General features: G+C 37.2%; 1 protein-coding gene across 8 annotated transcripts in view; it reads right to left on the bottom strand.

Annotated features, from left to right (window-relative positions):
- Cpeb2 (cytoplasmic polyadenylation element binding protein 2) overlaps nucleotides 1-25,517 on the bottom strand; it is a 64,376-nt gene that overhangs the window by 11,958 nt on the left and 26,901 nt on the right. For 4 of the 8 annotated variants that reach the window (NM_001368805.1, NM_001368807.1, NM_001368806.1 and 1 more), the window contains 3 exons: nucleotides 15,983-16,033; nucleotides 8,875-8,898; nucleotides 166-336 (listed from right to left, as the gene is read on the bottom strand). In NM_001368805.1, coding sequence (NP_001355734.1) covers nucleotides 166-336; nucleotides 8,875-8,898; nucleotides 15,983-16,033 — 246 coding nt within the window. The remainder of the gene's footprint in view (nucleotides 1-165; nucleotides 337-8,874; nucleotides 8,899-15,982; nucleotides 16,034-25,517) is intronic. The other 4 variants (XM_006503929.3, XM_006503931.3, XM_006503932.4 and 1 more) reach the window with 1 other exon arrangement.

The raw sequence follows: 25,517 nt of genomic DNA, 5'->3' as shown, positions 1-25,517 counted from the left end.
ATAAAAATATTCACAGTAACATCCATTACATATATATGATAAAAAACTTAGTAGACCTTAAAAGTACTTGTTCAATTACCTTCATATTTCAACAGCTCACAACTACATTTTACTCTGGTGGTTTTTGTTTTTTTTTTGTCTGTTTTTAAAGCAGGATAAACTTACCTTCATCAATATCCGGAGGAAGCCCACCAACAAAAACTTTTCGAGAGAAGCGTTCAATTCGTTCTCCATTTTGATGAGCTGAATAACATGTTGGTGAATTTAAAACACCAACTTGATCACTGTGACCATCATCCAACAAGCTATCATCTATTGGAAATAGGGAAGAGCGACCTAAAATATAAGAACAAATATAAACTGAATCTCATATATTAAAAAAATGTAAAACATGCCGATTAAGTGAAACATACTAATGTCAAACAAAGGGTTAGGCACTAAGATGAGACTGGCATAAAAAGGGATGGAGATACAGACAGTACAGAGAGAAGTGATCTCAGTATGACTCAGAAATCAAGCCACTGAGCTGGGAAGTGGTTCTGGAGCAGATACTTGCCTAGCACAGGTGAGGCCCCAGCAACAAAAGGAAAAGAGTCACATGATAATAACTACAGCACATAAGAAACAACAGATCTACTAGTTCATTTCAGATTTGTATGGATTGCAGCAAGAAGCTAATGTATAAGAAGAAACACTTAGGTCTGAATGTACAACAGGATTCTTTAGAAATTGGTGGTAAAAAGGAAACAGCATTAAGTCAAATAGGTAAGAGGACATTTCAAAAGAAACCAAGAAAGCAAGATGCTACATTAAGCTGCAAATTGTACTTGTCTATAGTCTTGAAGTTATCACCCATGACAATCATGTCTATGTAGAGGGGACTCATGCACATGTGGAAAGCATAGAACAGTGTCTTAGGATTCTAGCTCCTATCTGAGCCCACTTCACAGGGCATGTCTAGTTCAATCTTGTGAAATAATGCTGATGTTAGATGTCCTGTATGCTCACACAAAATAACATGACCTGATAAAATATAGTGCCTTCATCCTCAAGAAATAAATACACAGACACACACACACACACACACACACACACACACACACATGAGGCAAGATCTATACATGTAACGATGACACACATCTATAGGAAAGCCTTAAAATGCTGGAAAGGAAGTAGAGCAGAGGAGAGCAGTAGTGTACTGAATACTGAGGGAAGTTCTTGACTCTTCAAGGGTACTAGCGAGCACCCGGCTGAGACATGCAGAGCCAGAATAAAAGAAAGCTCTTTGAAGATAAGAGAATTTACCCTTAAAAGAATATGTTTTACTTAGTAGGTGGGGGAAAGGCAACACAACAAAACAAATGAGCAAACAACCAGCACTCCCAATCAACTGCCTGGGATCAGGAGCCCCCCCCCCCCCAAAAAAAAAAAAAACAACAACCACACACACACACACACACACAAAACCCGTAACTTTCTATGACGGAAGACAAATAAGCTGCTGAGATTTAGGGAGGATCCAAAGTACAAAAAAGGTGGGAAACCAAGGATGGGAGACGAATGAGAAACAACAGTGGAAAGGAAAGGACAAAGTCACATTTTGGCTGAATATAAAGGAGTAAATGTCAAATTACAGGCGCAAGGAAGAGATGTGTTAAGCCACACAAAAAGCTTCTAGTGCTGAGAACAAATGCACAGTAGAAAGTGGGATCAGATTACAGAAAGGAGAGTGATCTTTTCAAGCAAACAGATTTCCAAGAAAAAAAAAAATGTGCACTATAATTGATGACAATTCCAGAGAGCTGTAAGGACGACAGCGCCTCAGCGAGCATGGAGGCATGGAAGTTTTACCATGGGAAGAAGGGAGAGGAAGCAAGCAGAGAAGCAGAGCAGCACTAGGACAGCAGCATCAACGAAACAGCAGGAGGGAAGAAGGAGAAAGAACCATCAAGCAAATGAGTGATAATTTCAAGAAATGAAAATAAGTGTTTGAGGTTATCTGCATATTTGATGGCAGCAGTTTTCAGCAAGCTGTCTGGGTGCCACATGCAGGGATATGTGTATTGTACATGTTTAGTCCAATGCAGATATCAAAGGAAGTCTAGTCTTCAGAAATGTACTGCAGAAGGAGCAAAGCTAACGATGCAGACAAGCTCTTCTTGGAAGATTAAATGAAGGATATATTCTTAGGACAAAGAGACAAGTATACATTCTATATAACATGTGCCATAATCTAGAAATACTTAAATAAAATACCATTAACATGTTACCATTTTGAAATGTGTGACCCATGGTGATGTGATATAAATAAAAAAAATTAGGAACATGGCATCCTGTGGAGAACTGGCTGGGGAAGGAGGGATGAGCTACATACCTGTGACCATGAGCAAGCCAGTCTAAAATGGAATCCCCAGGGAAAATGCCACGCCATGCTAAAGATTGCACAAAGCTGACTGAATGAGTGCAGAAGGTGGGAGTAGCCTCCATGAACCCCTCAGCTAATACTATCCATCAGACAACATCTGAGGCCTACAGCAGACATCTCTCATGTTGCTGTACATGCCTACTGACACAGCAACAGCACCAGTCTACTACGGAAAACTAGTTTCTTCTAGACAAGAAGATAGAATCTCTGGCTTGTGTGGAAACCTAACTCTCCAAGTGATCCAAAACGTAGCCAAGTTAATCTAGTTGTGCCAGTCAATCACCTGACCAAAGTCCACCCTCCGAAGGTAGGTTTACTACAATCCATGCTAAAGAGATTGGTGGAATAACCACCCTTTAATGAGATAATGCACCTTTCCTTCCCAGAACCCTTGCCCTCTAGCACAGTCCTTAGGGATGTCATCAAGTGAGGCTGGGTCTATGCACCAGTCTCAGAAAGGTGTAACTACTTCGTTTTCCTTCCTTCTCCAATGCTCACCAGACCCTAAGTATGCCCTGTCTGGTGCTTCAGGCTTCCTTACTCTCTCTAAAACTTCTCTCCCCACTAAGTGCTCATCCACGGTGTATTTGACGTTATGCTGTGTTAACTAAAGGTTTCCTCCTCTCCTCTGCTGCTCTTCCTCTGGGCAGCCGCTGAAATTAGGGATTGGCTTCTCGGAGGGTTCTCTTTTAAACCCTAATGAAATTGTCCTTTGAATAAAATTGGGTTTTGCTTGACTTTCAATTTTTTCTTGCCTTTTAATTCTTTAATCTGCAAAGAAAGCAAACCTCCTCCTGCATGGTCGCCCTACCTGATTATTACCACCAGCTTACTTGACTTTCTTCAGTTCTGTGATTACAAATAAAGTCTTCCTTCCACACTGGAACTATCAGTGGAAGCCATTTCAAGTAGTGTTCCTGGGCTGTGGCCACTCATATTTGATTTCCAAATAAACTATCTCTTCTTCCTTTTTAGGTGAGAATTGTGTTCCTTGCTGATACTATATAGACATACATGCACTTACATGTATACATTTACATATATACATACACATATATGCATATATTTGTGTTGGATAAGTGTGTAAAATTTATAGGATACAACAACAGAAGAAAGATCCTACAGGAAATAGGCATTACTCAACAGATGATATCAATTGAAATTAAATCTCAATTGTTCTGAAAGACACCCATTCTGAGTAACTATTAATTTAAATTTCTAAATTTCCTTTGTTATCAGAAATAAGGTTCAATAAGAAATAAATGTTTATATTTTCTTTGAGATTAATAGAAAAAAATCCTTCAACTTTAAATTATAGGCCAAATATCCTGTCTCTAAAACACTTGGGCCAGGAAGGGTTATTGTTTTGCTATTTCTTAGAATTTAGATTTTCAGATTAGAGGTATTCAACCCATCCTTCATCCTTCCACTCTTCATCCTTCCTTCCCTTCCTTCCTTTTTTCTTTGATAAAAGCAACACCATCAATATCTATTAAAATTTATATTAATTGTGCATTAATTAATTGCCCAACATCTTATTTAATTGAATAAATCTGCATTTTAAAGAAAGAAAGATGAGTAGAGAAAACAACTGCTTAGATTTAGGGAAATTAAAATGACTAATCCAAATGCTGGATTGAATTTAGACGTACTAATAGTGCTAATATTTTGACCACAATTTCATTTTCTAGTATTTTTATGCAAGCTTAACAGACAATAAATATAATTAACAAGTCTAAATGACTTTTAGTTTGATTAAAAAAAATCACAAATATTTAGACTCTAAAGAGGAATAAGAGGTGACCAAAAGCAACTTAAGATTTTTATGAACTACAACATGCTCTATATACTTACACAACAAACACTACAACAATACTAACAGTCCATCAGTAACTGCGTACTGTGCTTACTGTAACCATGCACACATTGTGTGATCCCTTAACCAAAGTTCAGTTGAACAGGATGAAGCACAATGGCTAAGAACATTTCCCATACCGCTCACACACATCACAATCTTCATTCTAGAAAACAGTGATTGCTGTATTTCAAAAAGTCAAAAAGAAAAAACAAAAAACAAAAAAAGAAGCCCAATGAAGCTTAATACTCATTTGAAAGAGGAAGTAACAGAATGTATAGATCATTAATTAAAAAACTAAGTATATGTAAAGATACTTCAAGTTTATCATTTTAGTCATTAGAAAAATCAAGCTGGAGGCACAATGATGTTGATATTATGGTTCCTTTTGGCAATCATCAATAAAAATAATAGAATCAATAAAAATTGATAGAATCTATAATCAGTAATTTGGATACTTTTAGTAGGAAACTCTTAAGTCTCCTTGCAACAATTCTAATTCAGGTTACACATTTCAAACTGCTATTAAAAAAAAGATTAGAAAAATACGTGGATTTTGTTGTTGTTTTTATATATAAAATACAATAGCATCAGTGGATTCTGAGCTCGGCTGTCCCCCCTGCCCCAGCTTATGTACCTCTGTGGTTGGGGGCTGGGGGGCAGCACACATGTCAGAGAAGCTGATGCTGATGCTTCGCTAACATGCTCAGATGCTGTTGCACTTGAGTTTTTTCAGATTTTGAACTTATTCTGGAATTTCAGAACAAACATTTCTCAACACAATAATGTGGGGGTACGGGAAGAAAATATTTGCATAAGTTAATCATTTTATAGGTTGACTCTAAGCAGGATTCTTGAATTTTATGAATTATTCCATAATTTTACTTATAGAATAGTATTATAACATTTTAAAACTATGAAAACACATGTGTTTAAATTTAAAGGGAATCTGAGTAGTCTTCCTATTTCCTAGGATGAAAGAAGCTGTAAATAGCCACCAGTGTGAGGGACGCAAGGATTTCTTTTCTAATTATCAAGACAGTAGAGGAAGGTTCAAGACTGGTTTCTCTTGAGTACCACCAGTTTAAACAAGCAAACTTATCTTAAACTTATCTCGTACTTTCCTCCTCAGAAGGGAAAGAGCTACTACTTAATGTACAATTCTTTGACGATATTTTGCCCCAATAATAACTTTTCCCTTTTCTTACAAGCCAAGGAAATCAATTCCAGGCTATTAGTTTGCATCTTTGAAAACTTAATTACCAGGTATATTTCCCTTAAAATTAAATTTATTGAAATTTTATTTTTTAAAAAAACTCACATGGCAGGGTATAGTTTGTCTAACAGCCTCTGTGGGGCTGTAAATTAAGTTTTACAAAGAGTACATTCTGTGCTATAACTACTCTAACTCTACTGTGATGTAGCTCCAAGGTGACCAAAGTGGGAAACAAATAGTAGATAATGCCAGTGCATCTCCCAAAGCTAACTCTGTTCAGACACGTCAGGCTGTGCCCAGAGGCCATGGCCAGCTATCCTTATGTGCAGCAACTCCACTGAGAGTTTTGTCATGCTGCAGAGATTTTGCCCTTTCTCTGATGACTATAGTAATTATCAAAGATGTGGAAGGTAGAGCATCAATACACTTCACAAGATTATTAGAGAGAAAATCCTAGAAATAAATAATGTATTCTATATTAAATTGTTCATAACTCTTTGTATATAGTGGCATGTTAATCTAAACAGCTACTGTGCATATACCAAACTTCATTAACTGAGCTTCCAAAACTTGCTCCCTCTAAAATTATTTCTCTTATCTTTTCATCCAAATGCAATATACCAACTTTTGGGTTAACTGCTCCCTCCCCATGCTTTCTTAGTACATTAATTAAAATAAGTTCTTTATTTCTATTATTTAAATATTCCTAAATGCATTTTATTTTGTTCTAACAATAGCTGTTTATTTCTCTATCAAAAGGACAGATTGTGACATAGAAATAGAAAAATTCTGAGTGACAGGGCTTAAATAATCTTACAGACCTCCTAGCACAATGCTGACCTTATTCCAACCCAGAGCAGTGTGCCTAGTCTCTGAACAGGATGGAGGAAACACTAAAGAAAACAGCAACCGCCAGGGAAAGGCAGTGTTCCTGATATCAGGAGCTTCAGTGTGCCCACCTCTCCTAACACGACAGAACTTCCCACGGCCCCAGGGTTCCTGACATTCAGAGAAAGGTATCTCTGGTTTTGCTCATTAGTTTTGGCATAATTATTCTTTGATGATCCCTAAAGTATATTTCATCAATCAATAAAGTATATTTCATTAAATCAATACTTAGAGCCAGCTTGAGTTAAAGTTTTTGTTGACATTATTAAGGAACTGAAAATATATCAAAGACATTTATTTTGGCATACTTTGATTTCAGTACAGCCAGGTGGGAAGTCTTGGAAACAGAAAGTGCTGCTCCTTGCTGCACTGAAAGGTCAGAAGGTGGGAAGGAAGCAAACCCTTCTAACTTCCACTGGCACCAGGAAGCTGGGCTGCCTTCTGACAGCTGAGGCTGCCCCACCCCACAGCATCGCTGACACGACTTGGGTTTGGCCAGTTGCACCAACTCATTTGGACACATCCCTCAGGAACTGAAGCTGTGTTTACTCTAACCCAAAAAAATGATCAAAATGGACACAACATTTCACTAGCCTATCAAATCTACAGCACAAGTCACAATAGGAATGGCTAGGAGGGTTGGAGACAGCTATTATATCAGCGGGAGGGGAAAATGAAGAGAAAGCAGAAAGAGAGCCAGGCTACCATCTCTATTCCTTTCTGAACTGTTCTTCTGGTGTGCAGGTTTTTCTTATAAAATATTTCTTTTACTTACCAAGCCAAGGTACTCCAAATTCAAGTAAAATCTCACAGCAGCTAGTCTCAATGGTAAACCTTTCACCTGCCCATGCAAACTGCCAGGGCAGCAGTGGATTTATGTACTCTCTAGAGGACTACAACTCTATTCCAGCCACCGTGGACAAACCTGAGGAAAAGAGGCCACAGCTCCCAGCTGTTGTGCAGAGGCTGCCAGTGCAGGACAAGAAACCATGGAGCCTTCCACCTTGTGCTGAGGCAGCTCTAAAGTGGAGCACCTTTCTTTACAGCCCCCAAGGGGAGACACAGCTAGGAAGGTATCTGAGCAGCAAGGAATTAAATGTCTATTTTCCTTCTCTGTATCTTCGTCTGCAGTTACTGACCTGAGCTATAATAAGAAAACCACTGAGTCTGATACCTTGCTCTTAAAAATTTAGCACATTATATTTATATCAGAATATGCCTAACTGACTTAATACAAGTTACTAGAGATAAACCATAAAAGGCATCCGACATGAAAAGAATTCTGAACTACTCTATCACTTTAAATCACCCCTCACCGCCCCCCCCCAAAAATCATACTTTACTGTCAAGTGATCTAGAACATAGATCTGAAATAGGTCTGAACGTGTAGCCATCCCACTCTATTCCAGCTTACTAATAGCAGCCTTTAGAAAATTACTTGGTCTCACTCTCTTCCAGTTTTTTAGAAACTTAAAGAACCCAAAGATTCAGTCAAGTATTTAGAGATTCATGACTCCAGCAATGAAATTAAATTGAAATATGAAACAGGAGCCACAGCTTAAGAACACAAAATACTAGCGTTGGTTGTCAGTGGTGGTAACTGGTTTTGTCTATGTGTTTGGAGAATCACTTATCAATAGAGAGGACACTTCTACCTATGTGTCAAATACAACCAAGAACACAGTTACTACTGTCTGTCTTCCAATGGCTTCAGGGAAATTCTAGAGGGGAGAGCAAACATTTGTTATTCAGTGTGCGAAACTATACTATCAGGTACGGCTCACTGCTCAACTCGTGTGGTTCTGCTTCCCTTCATGCTGCCTTTCCTTCAACTTCTGCACATGATAAAGGAAGAGGGGAGGTTTCAGCCACAGACGGTGTTCCTGCTTTTCCAGGGAGTTCAGTAGTAGCCCCATACCACAAAGCCTTGTTCCTTGGTCCCAATAAGAATGGTCACGGAAATCCTGTCGTAAGGGAGAAGGTAGGAAGGGGTATGCAGGGGTAGAGAAAAGGGCTGAACAGGATCTCAGCTTCACAGAATCAATGACAGAACATGGGTTCTGTCACTGATGACAGTAATCTACACACACAGGTGTCATTTCCAACTGAGTCAAACAAAAACCAGGGTCATTGATCAGAGAATGGGTTACAGAGTAGAAAGTCACAACACATGACATTCTGGTTAATACTAACCTTATTTCTTAAGGAGATAATAAAACAGCCTTATTTTAGAAGATACAGACATAATTTTTAATAAGAGTTAAAAATTTGGATAGTTTCAGGACAGATTTTAACAACCATTAGTATGAAAATACACCCTTAGAGGTTAAGAGTTAAAATTTTAAAGTTGGTAAGTGCTCACATCCACATGTAATTCTTCTCTGAGCTTTCAGACATTGTATAAAAAAAATTCTGAGATCAGTAATTAGGACATTGATCAACATAGCCCAATTAGAAACAGATGAACTATAGCAAACAGAAAGGAATTACCTCGTCTTCGCCCATAACTCCTTGCTGCATGTAAACAAAGGACAAATTGTAAAATGTTAGAACTAAAACCAAGCCCACACATCCAAATATCCGTGACACGAAAAGCTATGTGGGCATTTAGAAAATGCTACTTTAAGACCAATGATAACATCAGCACTTAAACTTTGCATATTTTACCGTTTACAAAGCACTTATACATACACATATATACAGATATACATGTGATATGTGTCAGATAAATTCTTTACAATTATCCTATACATATGCCATCTGAGTCACCTAAAGCTGTAAAATCAGACAGAAACACCAATTTATGTAAAACTCACAAATACTTATTTCACCTAATCATGATAGAGATATTTAACAACTTACAGTTAAACAGTTCCCAAAATACTTTTCTCAGTGAATGAAACTGACTTGAATTAAATTAATATTTTTCTTCATTTGATAAAATTGTATGGTATATATTATTCACCAGCTATGTACAATCAGTATGTTGCAGCCAATGCTGACAAGGCCATACTAGAAAACGTAGATGGTGAAGAAAGTTGACTGTTAGTGAGTTATAAAACTAAACCCTGTAATCAAAGCTGAGTTCAAAGCCGATTAGGGAAACAGTCAAAGACTGCAGCAAATGACATAAATGACACTTTCTAGTCTTCTGGCATGTAAGAGCTACTGACTATGTGTCTGCCTCTAGATAAAAGGCATTCTAGTGCAAATTAAAGTGACTAACTACTCTCATAGAATGATAAATGCTAGCAATATAAGGTAGAAAGGAGCTGGCACTTTATACCATTCCCAAAGATAATGTATGAATGTGACTTCTTCACAGAAAGTTAGCAGTGTTGAGAAAATCTTCCCCCCAATCAGTGGACTAAGTAAATGTCTTTGCCTGATAATTTATATGACACAAGCAATACACAAAACAAAGTGAATGCTAGAAGACTGGGGTCTTAATTCATGCTAACAGATTGGGAAAGCAAGAAAAATTCAATGTTGAATTAAATCTCAGTTCAAATTTGTATTAGAAATGTCCTCTCTCTAAAGTACAAAACTTAAAGGTCAAAGATGTATGTTCTGTGTTATGTAAGGCTTAAAAAATATATCTTGAACTGTACAGTAAGGCTTTGCTCTAAAGAAATGCTACTCCATGCTAATATGGCTCTAATTCTATGATTATGAGTAGGGATGGAAAACATGTTATCTCTCAGTCATTTCAACTTCCCAGAAATAAGTTGGTAAGCATAAGGCTTCCACCAGGCTTTTAAGCAGACCACCAGCATCACCCCTGCCATTATGGCACACAGTCAATCTGTTCTTGAGCACCAACAGACTCAAAGTCTACTTATCTCTACCTTACTTGACACATGTGTTAGCTTAGGGTAAGGGTAAAAGTAAACCGAACTTTTAAAATTTTGTTTAACTCTTCTAAGACTTAAAGAGGCTTTAAAAACAGTCTCACCTCAAGGGTAAACTAATGTACAAAATCAGATTGACAAAGGTAACCTAAACAGAGCTATTAAGTGAAAGAATAAAATTCCCTTAATAGCTACAATAAATCTTCCAGTGGTTAACAGGTCCCAAAACATTGCATAGCAACACCTCAAGAGTTAGGTCTCTTGCCTTTCCTAGGGGTGTCCCAGTAATATTATTCAAATTACATCTACTATGGAGAATTTTAACCATAGTTCAAGAGATCAAAGATTCAGAAAACAAATGAAAACTATTTTTTAACAACTTTGAAATCAAAACATCAATGATGATGAGGTTAGAATGTGGCTAACAATTCCTGACCTAGTAAGACACCACCAGTCCTGTGGATGTTCTTAACAGTTATACTTTTAGATGGAACTACAGAGTAATAAAATAGTAAAACATGTATAAATATTTACAGCATCTTATGATTAATGTCATTCCTAGCGTTAAGCATAATTATTTAGAAAATTTTCTTAACTATCTCATACCAGAGGAATTTCAGAAACCTGTAAAGAGTCATCTACTTATTTTTTGGACAACTCTCAGATTCGATGTCTCTATATTACCAAACCTAGAAATGTGGCCAGTATGAGAGTCAGTGGGTAAAAGTACTTGCCATGCAAGCTAGAAGACTTGAGTTCAATCCCAGGAACCCAACCTGGAAGGAGAGAACAGACTCCTGACAGCCATCCTCTGACTTCCCCAGGGGGCAAATGGTACACACACAGCCACACCCGACACATGAATACATGCTTGGGGAGGGTTTAGTAAGTAAAACAGAATGGTCTACAAGTGAAGCTAAATTATGGGAAACATTTATCTTACCCTATCATGGCAATCACCATGTTGGTACCACTGCACTACAAATGCTGAGCCTAACACACGTTTCACATGTAAGGTTTCCATGTGAGTTCTGGGGTCTGTTTCAGTGTTGAGTCTGCAGCAGGATAGTAAGGAACCTCCACCAAAAAAGATGGCTACTACATGAACACGTGTGTTTAAAAAGCTTGCGTTTTTTTCCTGGTCTTTTTTTTTTTTAAGTTTTCTTTAAACAGTTTGGATTTCCAAAAACAGTATGATTTCAAGTGATTTATTCTTCAAAATATATTTTATAAAACATTTATAAGGAAGTAACTAACTCTTCATAGATTGCTGGTACTCTTTATATAAAAAGGAGGCTCTGAGGTAGTTTGAAGACTTTTATACCAAGGACGCTAACATTTGGGGTAGGGGTACAGATGATGGTCTTTAGGTTCTAACCAGATAACGAGAAGGAAACAAAACAGCTGTTTAGGGGCTTTGTGGCCTAACTACTGGTTCTCAGCTCAGTGTAGCAAAATTACTTCAGCATAGGAAGAAAAATACAAAATAAGCTAGAAATAGAGGTTAAAATTCTATGGATGAGAAGCTAAAGCCAGTATTATTTCTCTAACATTCACAGGGCAAAACTGAAAAGAAAAAGACCCATGCTCCAAATGACATCTCCCTTCAAAATCCCACATCATCATCAACTGCATTCACACTCCCTGGTGTGAGCAGCCTCAATTTAAGGCTACCCATGTTTCCTCACTTCATAAATTGATATAGTAGATTAGAGCATCCACCTTTAGAAGTACAGCATCAATAATGGGCTTGTTTTCTTGACACAGGGTCTCATCAAGCCAAGCTGGTCTCCACCTCACTATGCTGTTGAGGATTATCATACACTCCGGATTCTCCTGCTCCTACCTCCCCAGTGCTAGGATGGCAGGTGTGCACACTATGCACTGGGTGAATTTCCTTAATTAAAAGATACCCATGATTCATTTCACCTCCAAAATAAGACAAGCGCGTCACCACATAAATGGTATATGGATGGATTATAAATGCAAATTTAAACTTCAAACTAGCTTGCTAGCACCAGGTCCCTCATCTCATACTTTGTTCTGTCTGTTCCCCTTTTGTGTCAATGTACTAATAAAAATATCTAATTTTCTTTTAGGAAAGAAGGGGGGAAATGCAATTCAATCCAAATAGAGACAAATATTTGACATACATAACATTTTCCCTTATTCCTGCAGAAAATACTTTTTCCCTGATATTACATATGTTAGGATTATATGCTCAAAAACATAAACATTCTAACTGTCATTCTAAATAATTAAAACTGATATTTTAAACAGCCGCATATAATGTGACTTTCTTAAAAAGCTGATGAGCACTAAATATTGACATACAACAGTGACTTACAATAATAGTAATCTTTAACCATTAAGTCAACTTTATTTCAAACTTATCTAAGGAACACTGTCTATTCAGAAACAGGAGCCTTTCTGTGTTTATATTTATATGCCTTTTTTTTTCTCCCTTTTGAGGTAAGGTCTCACTATGTAGTCTTGGCTAAATGGAGGGTGCTATGTACACCAGGCTAGTCTACAGCTGACATGTCTGCTAGCCTCTGCCTCCTGTCACAATTAATGACTCCTGGCTCCAGCTTATATGGCACTTTAGATTTAAAAACTCCCTGAGCTATGTGGGTGCCGTGCCAAGGGACATCTGAGTAGCGGTACCTCAGAGGTATGAGTTTGGCAGAGGCTCTCTGAGTGCAATGATCAGTGTATGGTCAGTGTCCTGTTTAACTTTCTAGTCCCCAGATTTACTTAAAGCTTTGTCTGAAAGTTTTAGTCACAACACATAATTAACTCCTAAGTAGTTATAAGGTCCTTCTAATTTTAGTATATGTAATTTGCATTGTATCACTGTTATTTTATATTGTGTTATATTTAATTAAAGAATTCAGACTTGGTGCACTGTAATCATTGATTTCTGTCAGCTCTACATATTTTCTCAAAAATACTACTTAATTTAAATAGCCGTGCATTTGTTTAATAATATATCTGTGTATCACTGAAATTTATTCCATCTACCCCATAGAACAATGGTCTCACACTACAGCAAATTTAAGGGACCCAAACTTTTTCCTTATGTACAACTTCTAATATAGCTTCTTCCTATTGTTTTTCCTGCAATAATAAAAACAAGCTTTCTGCTTATCACATACAATATTCTTGCCATAGCTGAAAACACCAGGTATGCCGTCTCTTCATCACATGACATGTGAAGTAACCTCCCAGCTCTTTGTCTGTTCACAGGACTCGGCTTCACTCCTCCATGATCTTTCACATGGATTTCCATCATTAACTCTCCCCAGCTAAAATGTTCTCTTAGAAAGTGTTCTAAATACATGCATGAATTCACTCAGTCCTCACAACAGTCCCCCGAGGCAAGCAGTGTGCTCTGGCTTAGATATTAAGGAATGAAAGTCAAGGTCAAGTCAAGTACGCTGCTCCAGGTTGTACAGAAAGGTGAGCTGGTGTCAAAGTCTTATGCTATCCACACACCTCCAAACATGGTGAAGCAAAATGTATCACTAAATACTTATCTTTAAAGTGAATAGGGTTAGCTATGCTTACTATAATAAGAAGCAATGGCTAAGCAACTTAAACACCTGCTCTATAGTGAATTAAATCTAGACAATAAAATGCTATACTTTCTTCACCAATCAGTAGTATTTAGTAACTATTTAATACAGAAGGAGCCTTGTGCCAACATCATTTAATCCCCTGGTTTCCTGAGAATATAACATGCTAAGAATATAGCTAAACTGCATTTGTTAAAGAAAAAGTTTCCCTTACCTCCGAGCGCTGTATTTTCCCTTTATTTGGTGACCTTCATATCTCATTCTTTAAGACTTCCTCACCCCACCGAGGCACCCAGTTAAGTGACTCTTTAACCTCTGAACTCTTTATCCCCCAGAAACAGTCTCTTCTCCTTGTCCTGAATACACATTGATATCCTAGTCATTACCTTCTTTTCATTCCCTAGTCCCTTGCTAAAAACGCTCAGTTTCCAGGTTGTCTTTCTTCACTGAGTGAGCATTATGGCCTCAAATGGCACACTACTAAGAGTGCTCATATTTAGAAAATAATAAAATTAAATAAGCATGTTTTGTACTAGATATAACTCCCGTGAAATAAAATATTCTCATGTCTTCTTTATGAATAATAATTTAGTAAATATTCATAGGACTTTAAGCAATTTGCAAAACAACTGATTAACAACAACAACAAAACAAAAAAACAAAAAAACAAAAACAAAACATAAAACTGCAAAACCATTGTGCCTTTCCAATGTCCTTGCTTTCATGACTGGCACTGTGCTGTAATCATCTGGGTTACTCTCTAGGCAACAACCTAAGATTGCTGTGAATAATGTAACTTAGACATCTCTGCAGACTGCCAGGGTGTCTTCTTTCAAATGTATTCTGACACATGAAAATGGAAAATTTTCAGTAACTTTTTCAGAAGTTAAAATAAATGTGATTTATTTTTATTTCCCACACAGAATAAATATTCAAGGGAAGTGAATGTATATATAGTTTATTGTTATCAAAGCCTATCATATCTTACAAACCGAATGGCCAGAACAGTAACAGTAAGCTAGTTTGCTATTTTAAATTCAGTTTCAATAGCATCACGTAAGTCACAGACTGAGAAACAAAGACAAGATGGACAGAGAGGGAAAAGAGGAATAAAGGGGTCCCTGAAGAATGTTTCAGGCCTCCTCTTCCTATGGAAGTCTGAGTACTGAGACTAGGTTACACTAGGCTGCTATGTGTTAGGAACCTCGGTGCATCATGGCCAGACTGTGAACACCATCGCTGTACACTCCTGTCTGTCTGTCACTAGCATCACCATCCATAAGCTCTAACTTTGCAGTGGCCCCACTTTCAGATTTGCTTCCACAACTTCAACACATCTTATTTCAACAAAGCTTTAATTGAGTAAGAGCCAAGCCAACATAATCACGTGATTTTAAACAAATATTACTCTTACTTAAGTTAAAAGTACTCCTGAAAATCACCCCATTCCCATTCCATGCTCATGTTTAAACTACAGCCTTTGACCATAAACATATTAATATTTGCCCAATATAGAAAAGAGAAACTTTAATCAATGTTTTTCTCCCCTGACCGGTAAACTCCTAACTTCTGGTTAGAATATGTTAAATCAGTGCAATTACTACATTTATAAATTCACCAGTGTATTCCTTAAAACACACACAAGGGCTTATACTGAGTACTAGAGTCTATGTACTTTGCAAACTTTTATCTCACTTAATTCTTATAAGCTGTGAGATTCTATCTGCAGTTTACAGAGTGGGAAATAGGATGCTAAAAACAGTTACTTGTCCTAGGTCAGAGCTTGAAATAGAACCCCAGCATTCAACCAGGGATTGCTGCTGAGGCTGGGATGGCTCAATTAGATTGTTATAAGTATGCTTCCTGATGACTAGTCTTCTTATTTTTAGGGACACACAAATGCCTAATTCCCACAGCAGTTTTTCATTCTTGTACAAGTCGAGACTTCATTATGTTGCCCAGAATGGTGTGTATGTGATGGGTCACGTGATGCTCATTCCAACATCCTGCAGAGCTGGGACTATAGGCGAGCACGGCCGGCCGTGCCTGACCACAGCCCATTTTATAAATGACTAAGCTGTCTGTATGGGGATGCTCAGGAGAATATGTACACAGTCATCTTCATTTGTATAAACCAAATGAAAACATAAAATCTTGGGTAAAACTTACCATTTAACATTAACAGATTGTCGGTTCCTGGATGTGGATAGCTCAGACGACCTTGAAAAAACACAGGAAAAGAAGAATTTGAAGATTATGAAGCTCTTTGAAAAGAAAAGGGGGTGGGGGGCAAGTAGGGTTAAGCACTGTATTTTTTTAAACTAAAACGTTAATCTTTAAACTCAACATATATGTTAAGTTTGAAACCTGAAAACAAAAGGGGAAAGGGAATCTTGGTTTCCAAGCCCTAGAGCACAGCGTGCTTTGAGATCAAATGAAAATACAACAGTGCTTATCTCTATCTGAATTTTAAAAGCAGCAAGGGTGCCCAAGTCCTGAGAACAGAATACAGGTTTAAAAATGGACCCAAGCAGTTTGAATTTTCTCTAGTTTTTTTCTTGCCAAAAATAAAGTTTCAAGGAAATATATTTACATTTTGAAATCAGTAACTACAATATGAAAAGTGAGTACACCTTTTAATTTTTTACTTAACTTAATGTAGTTTTATACTGTCATATTTAAATAAAGAAATTCAAAGAAGACTTCCTAGGGTGTTGCTATATGTATTATAATTATATCCCTCATTTAGAGTTTAAAAATTATTTATGAGGGTAAATCAAAAATACTAAGGCTCGTAAGAACAGTAACAAAGTGTGTGCTCTAAGTCACTCTTCTTGGAGACTCTGTATTTATAAAATTGGGAGACAACAGTTTGCTACAAAGATGCTGGGCATACTGAAAACAAGCTGTAGCTCAGTTAGCATTTGCATGACACAGTAGTCAACTGGCTAATGCCAACAACAAGGATGACCCTAGTGCAGCTCATTAAAATGCAGGGTTTTTTTCCTGGTATCTGACCCAGTCGATCTATTTTTAAGACTACACTAAAATGTAATACTAGGATTGCAATCTAGTCCCTTTTGCACAGCTCTCCTTTAAAAGGACAGTAATCCTACATGAAATTCACTGCCATCAGAAGGGTGAGCATAAGCTTTTGATTTAGAGCACTGTATCCACTCTTGCTACCTTAGCCCAAAACTCTGAAAAGACTTAATATATCCCAATATACTCTACAAGCCAGAGATTGTGGCTTTTGTTGTATTTATGAAGTGAATTATTTACCTACTAATACAAGAATAATTGGCAGATAATCCAATTTTGATCATAAATATATGTATACATGCACATATTAATGATGTAGAGATGCACATATAAAAATGTATAACATGATCTCATGAACATTTTGATTTCTAGTTCTGTACAGTGAAGAAAACTAAGCAATTTTCCCTTAAAAGGATATTTTACCACTATTATTTACTCCCAAGTTTCATGAAAGACGACATTAGTTAACTAAATGAACTGTTAAATAGAGCTTCCATACTCTAGAAACATATAATTATGTCTACTGTTCTGAAACTGTGGTCTGGAGTGAGAATCAGAAAAATACACAGAGAAGGTACAAAATAAAAAGCTCTAAGAAATGCATTTCTTTAAACTGAATTTTAGTAACATGTCATAAGACTTTAATGGAGTCACATCAGGACTTAACATTTTGTTGTATTTAAATCAAATTTAGAGAAATATTTAAAGCTATCAAAATTGCTCTTTTCTGACATGAGACTTAAAATAGTAAATTTCTTCAAAAGTAGCAACCTATATTGCTGATGAGTACAATTCTTTCCTGATAGAATGCAGCACACAAAAGTTAAAAACATGAGACACGTCTTTCCTACAGTGGAGTCAGAGAGACAGAAACACAACATTTCAGTACATTTACTCACTGCTGTAAGAATTATGCATGCACAGTGCATCACAAAACAAAACACAAAAGAGGACTTAGCTAAACCCAGGAATGCAGAACTCTGCTATGATGCTACATTAAGGGAGCAGAGCCCTTTTCCTGAGGTTTTGTTCTACCTTAAAGACAGGTAACCTTATGTTGACACACATTTCATCTCTAATAGGTATTGGCATTTGAATGGACTTAAAAAGGCACAGAAAACAAGTTCACCATTAAAAAAAAATTTTGTAGAAGAGTATATATTTGTATTTATGTTCTAAAATATTAAAGATCATAATGTAATAACTTCATAATTAAATGAGCAAATGTAAATTCAAATTATCCAATTATTTATCCTCTACTACAGTGAAAACGGTAATGTAAATTTTTCAGTTAACTTTCAGAGTTATTCTTATTTATGAGATCAAAACCACTTGCACAAGGTACCAGCCAATTGAAATAATGGCCAACATCTGTAGGATTATTATATGCAAGGAGTTTTTATAGTTCTCAACTGCCATTTATTTAATCCTGCTAACAATCCCTTGGATTTCATACTATTTTTTTCCATTTTAATATGAAAACACTTTATCACAAGAAAGATTAAGTCACTTGGCTGAGGTTTCATCACTGGTAGGAATGTTTGATAGGATGGGAACTATCTGGCTGGATTCTCTTACTGCCTACCTGAGACTGAGTTCCTATTGATAAGACGATACAGGAAAAGGCATGCACTACTTAAAGGCTGGAGACCACTTAAGCTTCAGTACAAAATAAAACATAAAACAACACTGCTCAGAAGTAGTCCCGTGCTATTAGTCCAGAAGGCTGGCGGTGCAGACCGACTCTGACGCTTACTAGCAACAACAATTTCTTTTACAAAAAAGGTCCAAAGCATAAAAACTATCTTTCTTGGGTTTTGCCAAACTGTGTAAGATCTAGACAGAGAACAAAAGATAAAAGTGGGATATATAATTTAAAAAAAAATATCCTTTAAAAGGGAAAGACGTTGTTGTTGCTGTTGTTCTGTTTGCTGAGATGCAGACAGATGGCTACACTACAGGAGTCTTAGTCCAGGAGGCAAAAACAGGATGGTCCAGATAATAGAAAACATGAAAAGGAACTTAGACATCTATTTTAGCCACTATCCTATTGATGCGAAAAGACACCATAACCAAGGTACTTCTTATAAAAGAAAGCTTTTAATTGGGGGTTTGCTTACAGCTTCAGGGGTCAGTTCATTGTCATCATGGTGGGAGCATAGAGATATGGAAGCATGGTGCTGGAGAAGTATCTAAGAGCTACACCCTGATTAACAGGAACAAAAAAGTAGGCACCAGGCAGGGTCCCAGTGACACGCCTCCTCCAAGGCCACACCTGCTCCAACAAGGCAACATCTCTTCAGATTTCCCAGTCTACCAAGGGTTGATGAAGTATTCAAATGAGCCTTTGGGAGCCATTCTCATTCATCTGGCATGCTCTGCAAGCTCCACTCTCCAAGAAGAACCTCCATCTCACTGAAACAATTTTAGCTTCCTGATAATCCACAGGATCTAAGCTTATGAGGCAAGTCATTCCTTATAATTGTAAGCAAGCTTGTAGAATAATCATTTCACAAAGGATATAATACATCCATAAATAATTAATATGTGCTACCTCTAGGCAATCTCCTTTTAGCGTTAACATCAGGTCTGGTGGGATGGCTTAATGGGTAAAGTTACTTGCTACCAAGCTTGAAGACCCAAGTTGACTCCTGTGACCAACTTGGTGGAGGGAGGGAACCAACTCCCACGAGTTGTTCTCTGACTTCCAAATGTGTACTTGAGGTATGGGTACGTGCCCACACACACACAGGCCAACACTAGCACAGACACACACAGATAAATTCATGCAAAAATTATGATATTAATGTAAAATTTTAAATGCATACTTTTAAATTCTACATGTCTATGAAAAGATAGAGGACTTCCACTGTCATTAAATCATTACTATTACTATTACTATTACTATTACTATTACTGTTTTAAATAATGATGCATACACACACAGACATACACACATACACATGCATGCCTTAGCTCATGTTGACCATTTAAATGTGTACTCAGCAAGTGGTTGTACTGACAACTAAAAACAAGCTACATCTTCCTTGGACAAAGTATCAGAATCCATTATAATAAGCAGCTGGCACCTCATCCCCTATAGGGATTATGCTGACCTTTTTGCTGCTTCTCTAATGTGTCAGGAATCCTCCCATTGGAAGATATTTCTACTTCTGATTTCTGCCAAGGGTCACACCCCTCAGCACAGTCAGATCTCTAAGTGCTAACAGCATCATATATCACCCTGTTTCCAACGGCCGCTTCTTTCTTCCTCTATCCCCATATCTCATTTTTTAAAATTATCTAACAGTTTTTTACCACTGCTCTTTTTAAAACTAAAGATCTACTAAGAGCAGGGCTTCCATTTCTGTTACTGTCTTTCTAGCACCTACAAAAGAATGACATATAATAAGCTCTCAAATATTTGTTGAATGAATATATCATTTTATTCTATGATGTGAAATACAAATTTGACTAAAAGCAGTTACCTAAAGACATGCTGTATGTTGATACCAGAAACAAAGTTAACAGGAATAACGAAGCACATTGGAGACTAAAAGTGGTGCTTTTTAATTTTGCCAAGGTTAATTTTTTTCCCCTACTTCAAAGCAAATTTCTTTAATGAAAGCAGGAGTATTATCTTATTATTGGTTTTCTCTCTGTATTTTCAGTTCTAATTAACCACGGTGCTCTTCTAAATAGCATCATCAATTCTCACACACCACCCCTCTGTCCTGCCCAGGACATGTATTACCTCTCTGTCTAATGCAAAATGCTGTATCTGCTATTTACCACTTATCATTTCGTAGACATCTAGAAAATCGGACTACCACAGCGCTACAATGTTTACCTAGAGTTTGAAGCTATTTTTTTTAAGGCAGTTTCAGGTATCTTCTGGTCTGGATAATGATACTTTTTCCTCAATAATGATGAGAAATTGCTAAAGTTCAATGTTATGCACTTTGCCAACACTCTAAGAGAAATCTAAATGTCACATACAATAGTCATAAGGATTCTAGGTTAGAATTAATATTAGACCAGTTACAAAGAAGGGCACAAAGGCACAGTGGTAAAAGCACCAACTCAAGACCTACCAAGTTCTATTACTTACTAGCAGTTGACACTTGGCAGTTATTAGTAATAAGTTACTGTGGCCAAATATAACATAAGACCAGTTACATGCTAGTTGTCGGAACAAATGTGTTTGATATGTAGTCAATGTAGAAGTGTTTTAACACCCACACCTATGGATTCTTATCTGAAGACAGCTAGCATTCCTTCTTATGAACTTTAGTAAAGCACTGTTCTCACTGTTTGGTTTATTAATCCAATACTATTTCCACAATCTACACTTCACCTTTACTTCTGTGTCTACATATCTTATATAAAGTTCCAAAAATCCACTTTGAATGTAGTCCTTACCAGCCTTTAATAATTCCAACTTCTAATCAGTTCCAGTGCACATAACAATAATATCTAAACCCACTTCTCAAATCTTTATGCATATCCCCTAAAGTATTAGTAAGATCATAAAAATGCAAAAGATGCAAAGACCAGACTCCAAGGGAACAAGAAGAACACTGACAAAAATGGCTATCCTACCGAAAACAATCTACAGATTCAATGCAATCTCCATTAAAATTCCAACTCAATTCTTCACTGAGATAGAAAGGGCAATTTGCAAATTCATCTCGAAAAATAAAAAACCTAGGATAGCAAAAACTATTCTCAACAATAAAAGAACCTCTGGTGGAATCACCATGCCTGACATTAAGCTGTATTACAGAACAATTGTGATTAAAACTGCATGGTATTGGGACAGTGACAGACAGGTAGATCAACGGAATAGAATTGAAGACCCAGAAATGAATCCACACAGCTATGGTCACTTGATCTTTGACAAGGGAGCTAAAACCATCCAGGGGAAAAAAGACAGCATTTTCAACAAACGGTGCTGGCACAACTGGAGGTTATCATGTAGAAGAATGCTAATTGATCCATTCTTTTCTCCTTGTACAAAGCTCAAGTCTAAGTGGATCAAAGACCTCCACATAAGACCAGAGACACTGAAATTAATAGAGGAGAAAGTAGGGAAAAGCCTCGATGATATGGGCACAGGGGAAAAATTTCTAAACAGAACAGCAATGGCTTGTGCTGTAAGATCAAGAATTGACAAATGGGACCTCATAAAATTACAAAGCTTTTGTAAGGCAAAAGACACCGTCAATAAGACAAAAAGGCCACCAACAGATTGGGAAAGAATTTTTACCAATCCTAAATCTGATAGGGGACTAATATCCAATATATACAAAGAGCTCAAGAAGCTGGACTCCAGAAATCCAAATAACCTCATTAAAAATGGGGTTCAGAGCTAAACAAAGAATTCTCAACTAAGGAATACGGAAGGAAGCACCTGAAAAAAATGTTCAACATCCTTAATCATCAGGGAAATGCAAATCAAAACAACCCTGAGATTCCACCTCACACCAGTCAAAATGGCTAAGATCAAAAATTCAGGAGACAGCAGATGCTGGTGAGGATATGGAGAAAGAGGAACACTCCTCCACTGCTGGTGGAATTGCAAGCTTGTATAACCACTCTGGAAGTCAGACTGGAGGTTTCTCAGAAAATTGGACATAATACTACTGGAAGATCCAGCAATACCTCTCCTGGGCATATACCCAGAAGAAGTTCCAACTGGTAATGAGAACACCTGCTCCAGTATGTTCATAGCAGCCTTATTTATAATAGCCAGAAGCTGGAAAGAACCCAGATGTCCCTCAACAGAAGAATGGATACAGAAAATGTGGTGCATTTACACAATGGAGTACTACTCATCTATTAAAAACAATGGATTTGTGAAATTCTTGGACAAATGGATGTATCTGGAGGATATCATCCTTAGTGAGGTAACCCAATCACAAAAGAAGTCATTAGATATGCACTCACTGATAAGTGGATATTAGCCCAGAAACATAGAACACCCAAGATACAATTTGCAAAACACAAGAAAATCAAGAAGAGGGAAGACCAATGGGCGGATACTTCATTCCTCCTTAGAATAGGGAACAAAATACCCATGAAAGGAGTTACACAGACAAAGTTTGGAGCTAAGACAAAAGGATGGACTATCCAGAGACTACCACACCTGGGGATCCAGCCCATAATCAGCCACCAAACCCAGACACTATTGCATATACCAGAAAGATTTTGCTGAAGGGACCCTGATATAGCTGTCTCATATGAGGCTATGCCAGTGCCTGGCAAATACAGAAGTGGATGCTCACAGTCATCTGTAAGATGGAACACAGGGCCCCCAATGGAGAAGCTAGAGAAAGCACCCAAGGAGCTGAAGGGGTCTGCAACCCTATAGGTGGAACAACAATATGAACTAACCAGTACCCCCAGAGCTCGTATCTCTAGCTGCATATGTAGCAGAAGATGGCCTAGTCGGCCATCACTGGGAAGAAAGGCCCCTTGGTATTGCAAACTTTATATGCTGCAGTACAGGGGAATGCCAGGGCCAAGAAGAGGGAGTAGGTGGGTAGGGGAGCAGGGTGGAGGGAGGGAACTTTCGGGATAGCATTTGAAATGTATATAAAGAAAATGTCTAATAAAAAATTTAAAAAAAGAAGAACATTGACTTCTAGCTAATCAATATCCACTAGAGTCAAGTGCTCATTTTTAAGTCAAGTTCTATTATAGCGCTCTCATCTACCCAAGCGATGCTTTACGTCTTTGTTCAATCATCACTCTATACTATAACTATAAAAAATACTAAGTATCATGTACTATAATGGTTCCAAGCAGAGTATAACTAAGAGAAAACAAGAAAGAAAACACTAAACTCAAGTCTTAAGTTATTTAGTAAGATAATGGCTTACAGTTATTACATTAAAACTAACACAAAAAGAATATTAAAATCAAGTTGAGGTAATGGCTATAAACTTTCTACCATGAAAGCATTGTGAAAATGAAAATAATGCTGATGGCTACCAAAAATAACAAATAAAAATAGCAAATAGAAAAAAAAATAATCTACCATCCCAGCATCCCAGTGTTTGCTTTCAGTACAGCATTCCACGTGAGATACTCAACATCATTTTCCCACCATGCAGGAGATGAACTCATGACCTTGGGGATGCTAGGCAATACTGGACTCCTGAGCTACATCCCTAAGCCGTACACTCTTTATAAAACACTGTGGTAAATGCCCTGGGCAAATGTAAAGTAGGCTTGGCTGAGAGTCAGCAGATTAGGTATCATAAATACAGTTTTGACTGACAATTTTTGACTATAGATCAAAGTGCATATATGTAGTCATAAAATCAAATTATTTAGCATATCCTATGAAAATAAGTACAGATAAAAACTCATGAGATTTTAATTTAAAAACTGTAAATATATAAAATCCTAACTGTAATGATACATGCTATTATACATGCATGAATACCTTATGCTAGGATTCTGGAAGTACTAAAAAGACACTGAAAAATATTTATTTTTCAAATAGTTACTGTGCCTCTATGTGCTTGACATCTCCATAGATGGCAAAGTAAAAGCAGATACATGGTCAGTGTTCCCATGACACAGTCTCTCTCATTTGAAAGATATTTAAAAACAAACTAAGAAGTTATTATAGTTAAAATAAATGAAGGACATTTGATTCTCTAAGTCTTTCATGCAATATAATCTAACCTACACAGGGGTGCCAAAGCTTCCTTGCTTAGGAAGTACAAGCTGACTAGAAACTACAGCCTTCCATCTAAACATGGAGGACCAAGGACTTTTTATTTGCCTCTTTTTGAATCTGTAAGTTTTAGACGTGTAACTGACTCTTTAAACTGTAAATCACTGAAAACACAACCCCAAGTGACTCTGTGTCTGGGGAATGTCATCATGAAGCAAGCAGACAACTGCTGAGAATCTGCTCTAAGAAACTCTGGCTAACCTTGAAGGCAGAGGAGAAAGCAGGAACACCAATGAACGCCTGTTAACTTTTAACATCACCACACAGATGCACAGCCACCTTTTTGTTTCTTCACAAAGGACTACATACAGAGCTATACTTACACCCAGGTCTGCTCCCTAGACCACAATGAAAGGTCTAAGTACAGACATTTTGAGTATCATGAGCTTAGTGCAGTCCCTACCAGTTACAGCTAACTGCATACACAGAGCTTCCCATTGCCACTTTAATATTTTACTTCGAAGTACAGACAGTAAACAGGCTCAGTACTTAGAACAGCTTCCTGCATGAGAGTAAAACAAACAGAAGGGGAAAAAAAAAGACAGAGAAAACATAGATAACAATATAAACTTAAAGAGTCTCCACATAACAGCGTCCACCAGGTAACTAAGATCAAATAAGGTTAAAAGGTGTATTAGCAAGATTCTGAAAATGGTTGTCTCCGAGGGTCATAAAGCTGCAGTCACATGGCATGAGAGCATCTCTTCCAGTGCTCGGTGGTGAGACAGTGAGGGCACACAGCTCTGTGCTCTGTCCCAGCACCACACAAAGAAACGCAAAGCAAAACAAAACAAAAAAAAACAAAACAAAAATCCAACAGATCATGAGTGTAGGTTTAACATTGAAAGAATTCCAATAATGCTTACATTAATAATAGAAGAGTTAAAATTATAAATAAAATCAAGCCACAAA

The sequence above is a fragment of the Mus musculus genome, chromosome 5 (genome assembly GCF_000001635.26).
Source record: "Mus musculus strain C57BL/6J chromosome 5, GRCm38.p6 C57BL/6J".
NCBI lineage: Eukaryota > Metazoa > Chordata > Mammalia > Rodentia > Muridae > Mus > Mus musculus.
Note: the sequence above shows the minus strand (reverse complement) of the source record. Positions and strands in the feature narration are given on the sequence as shown.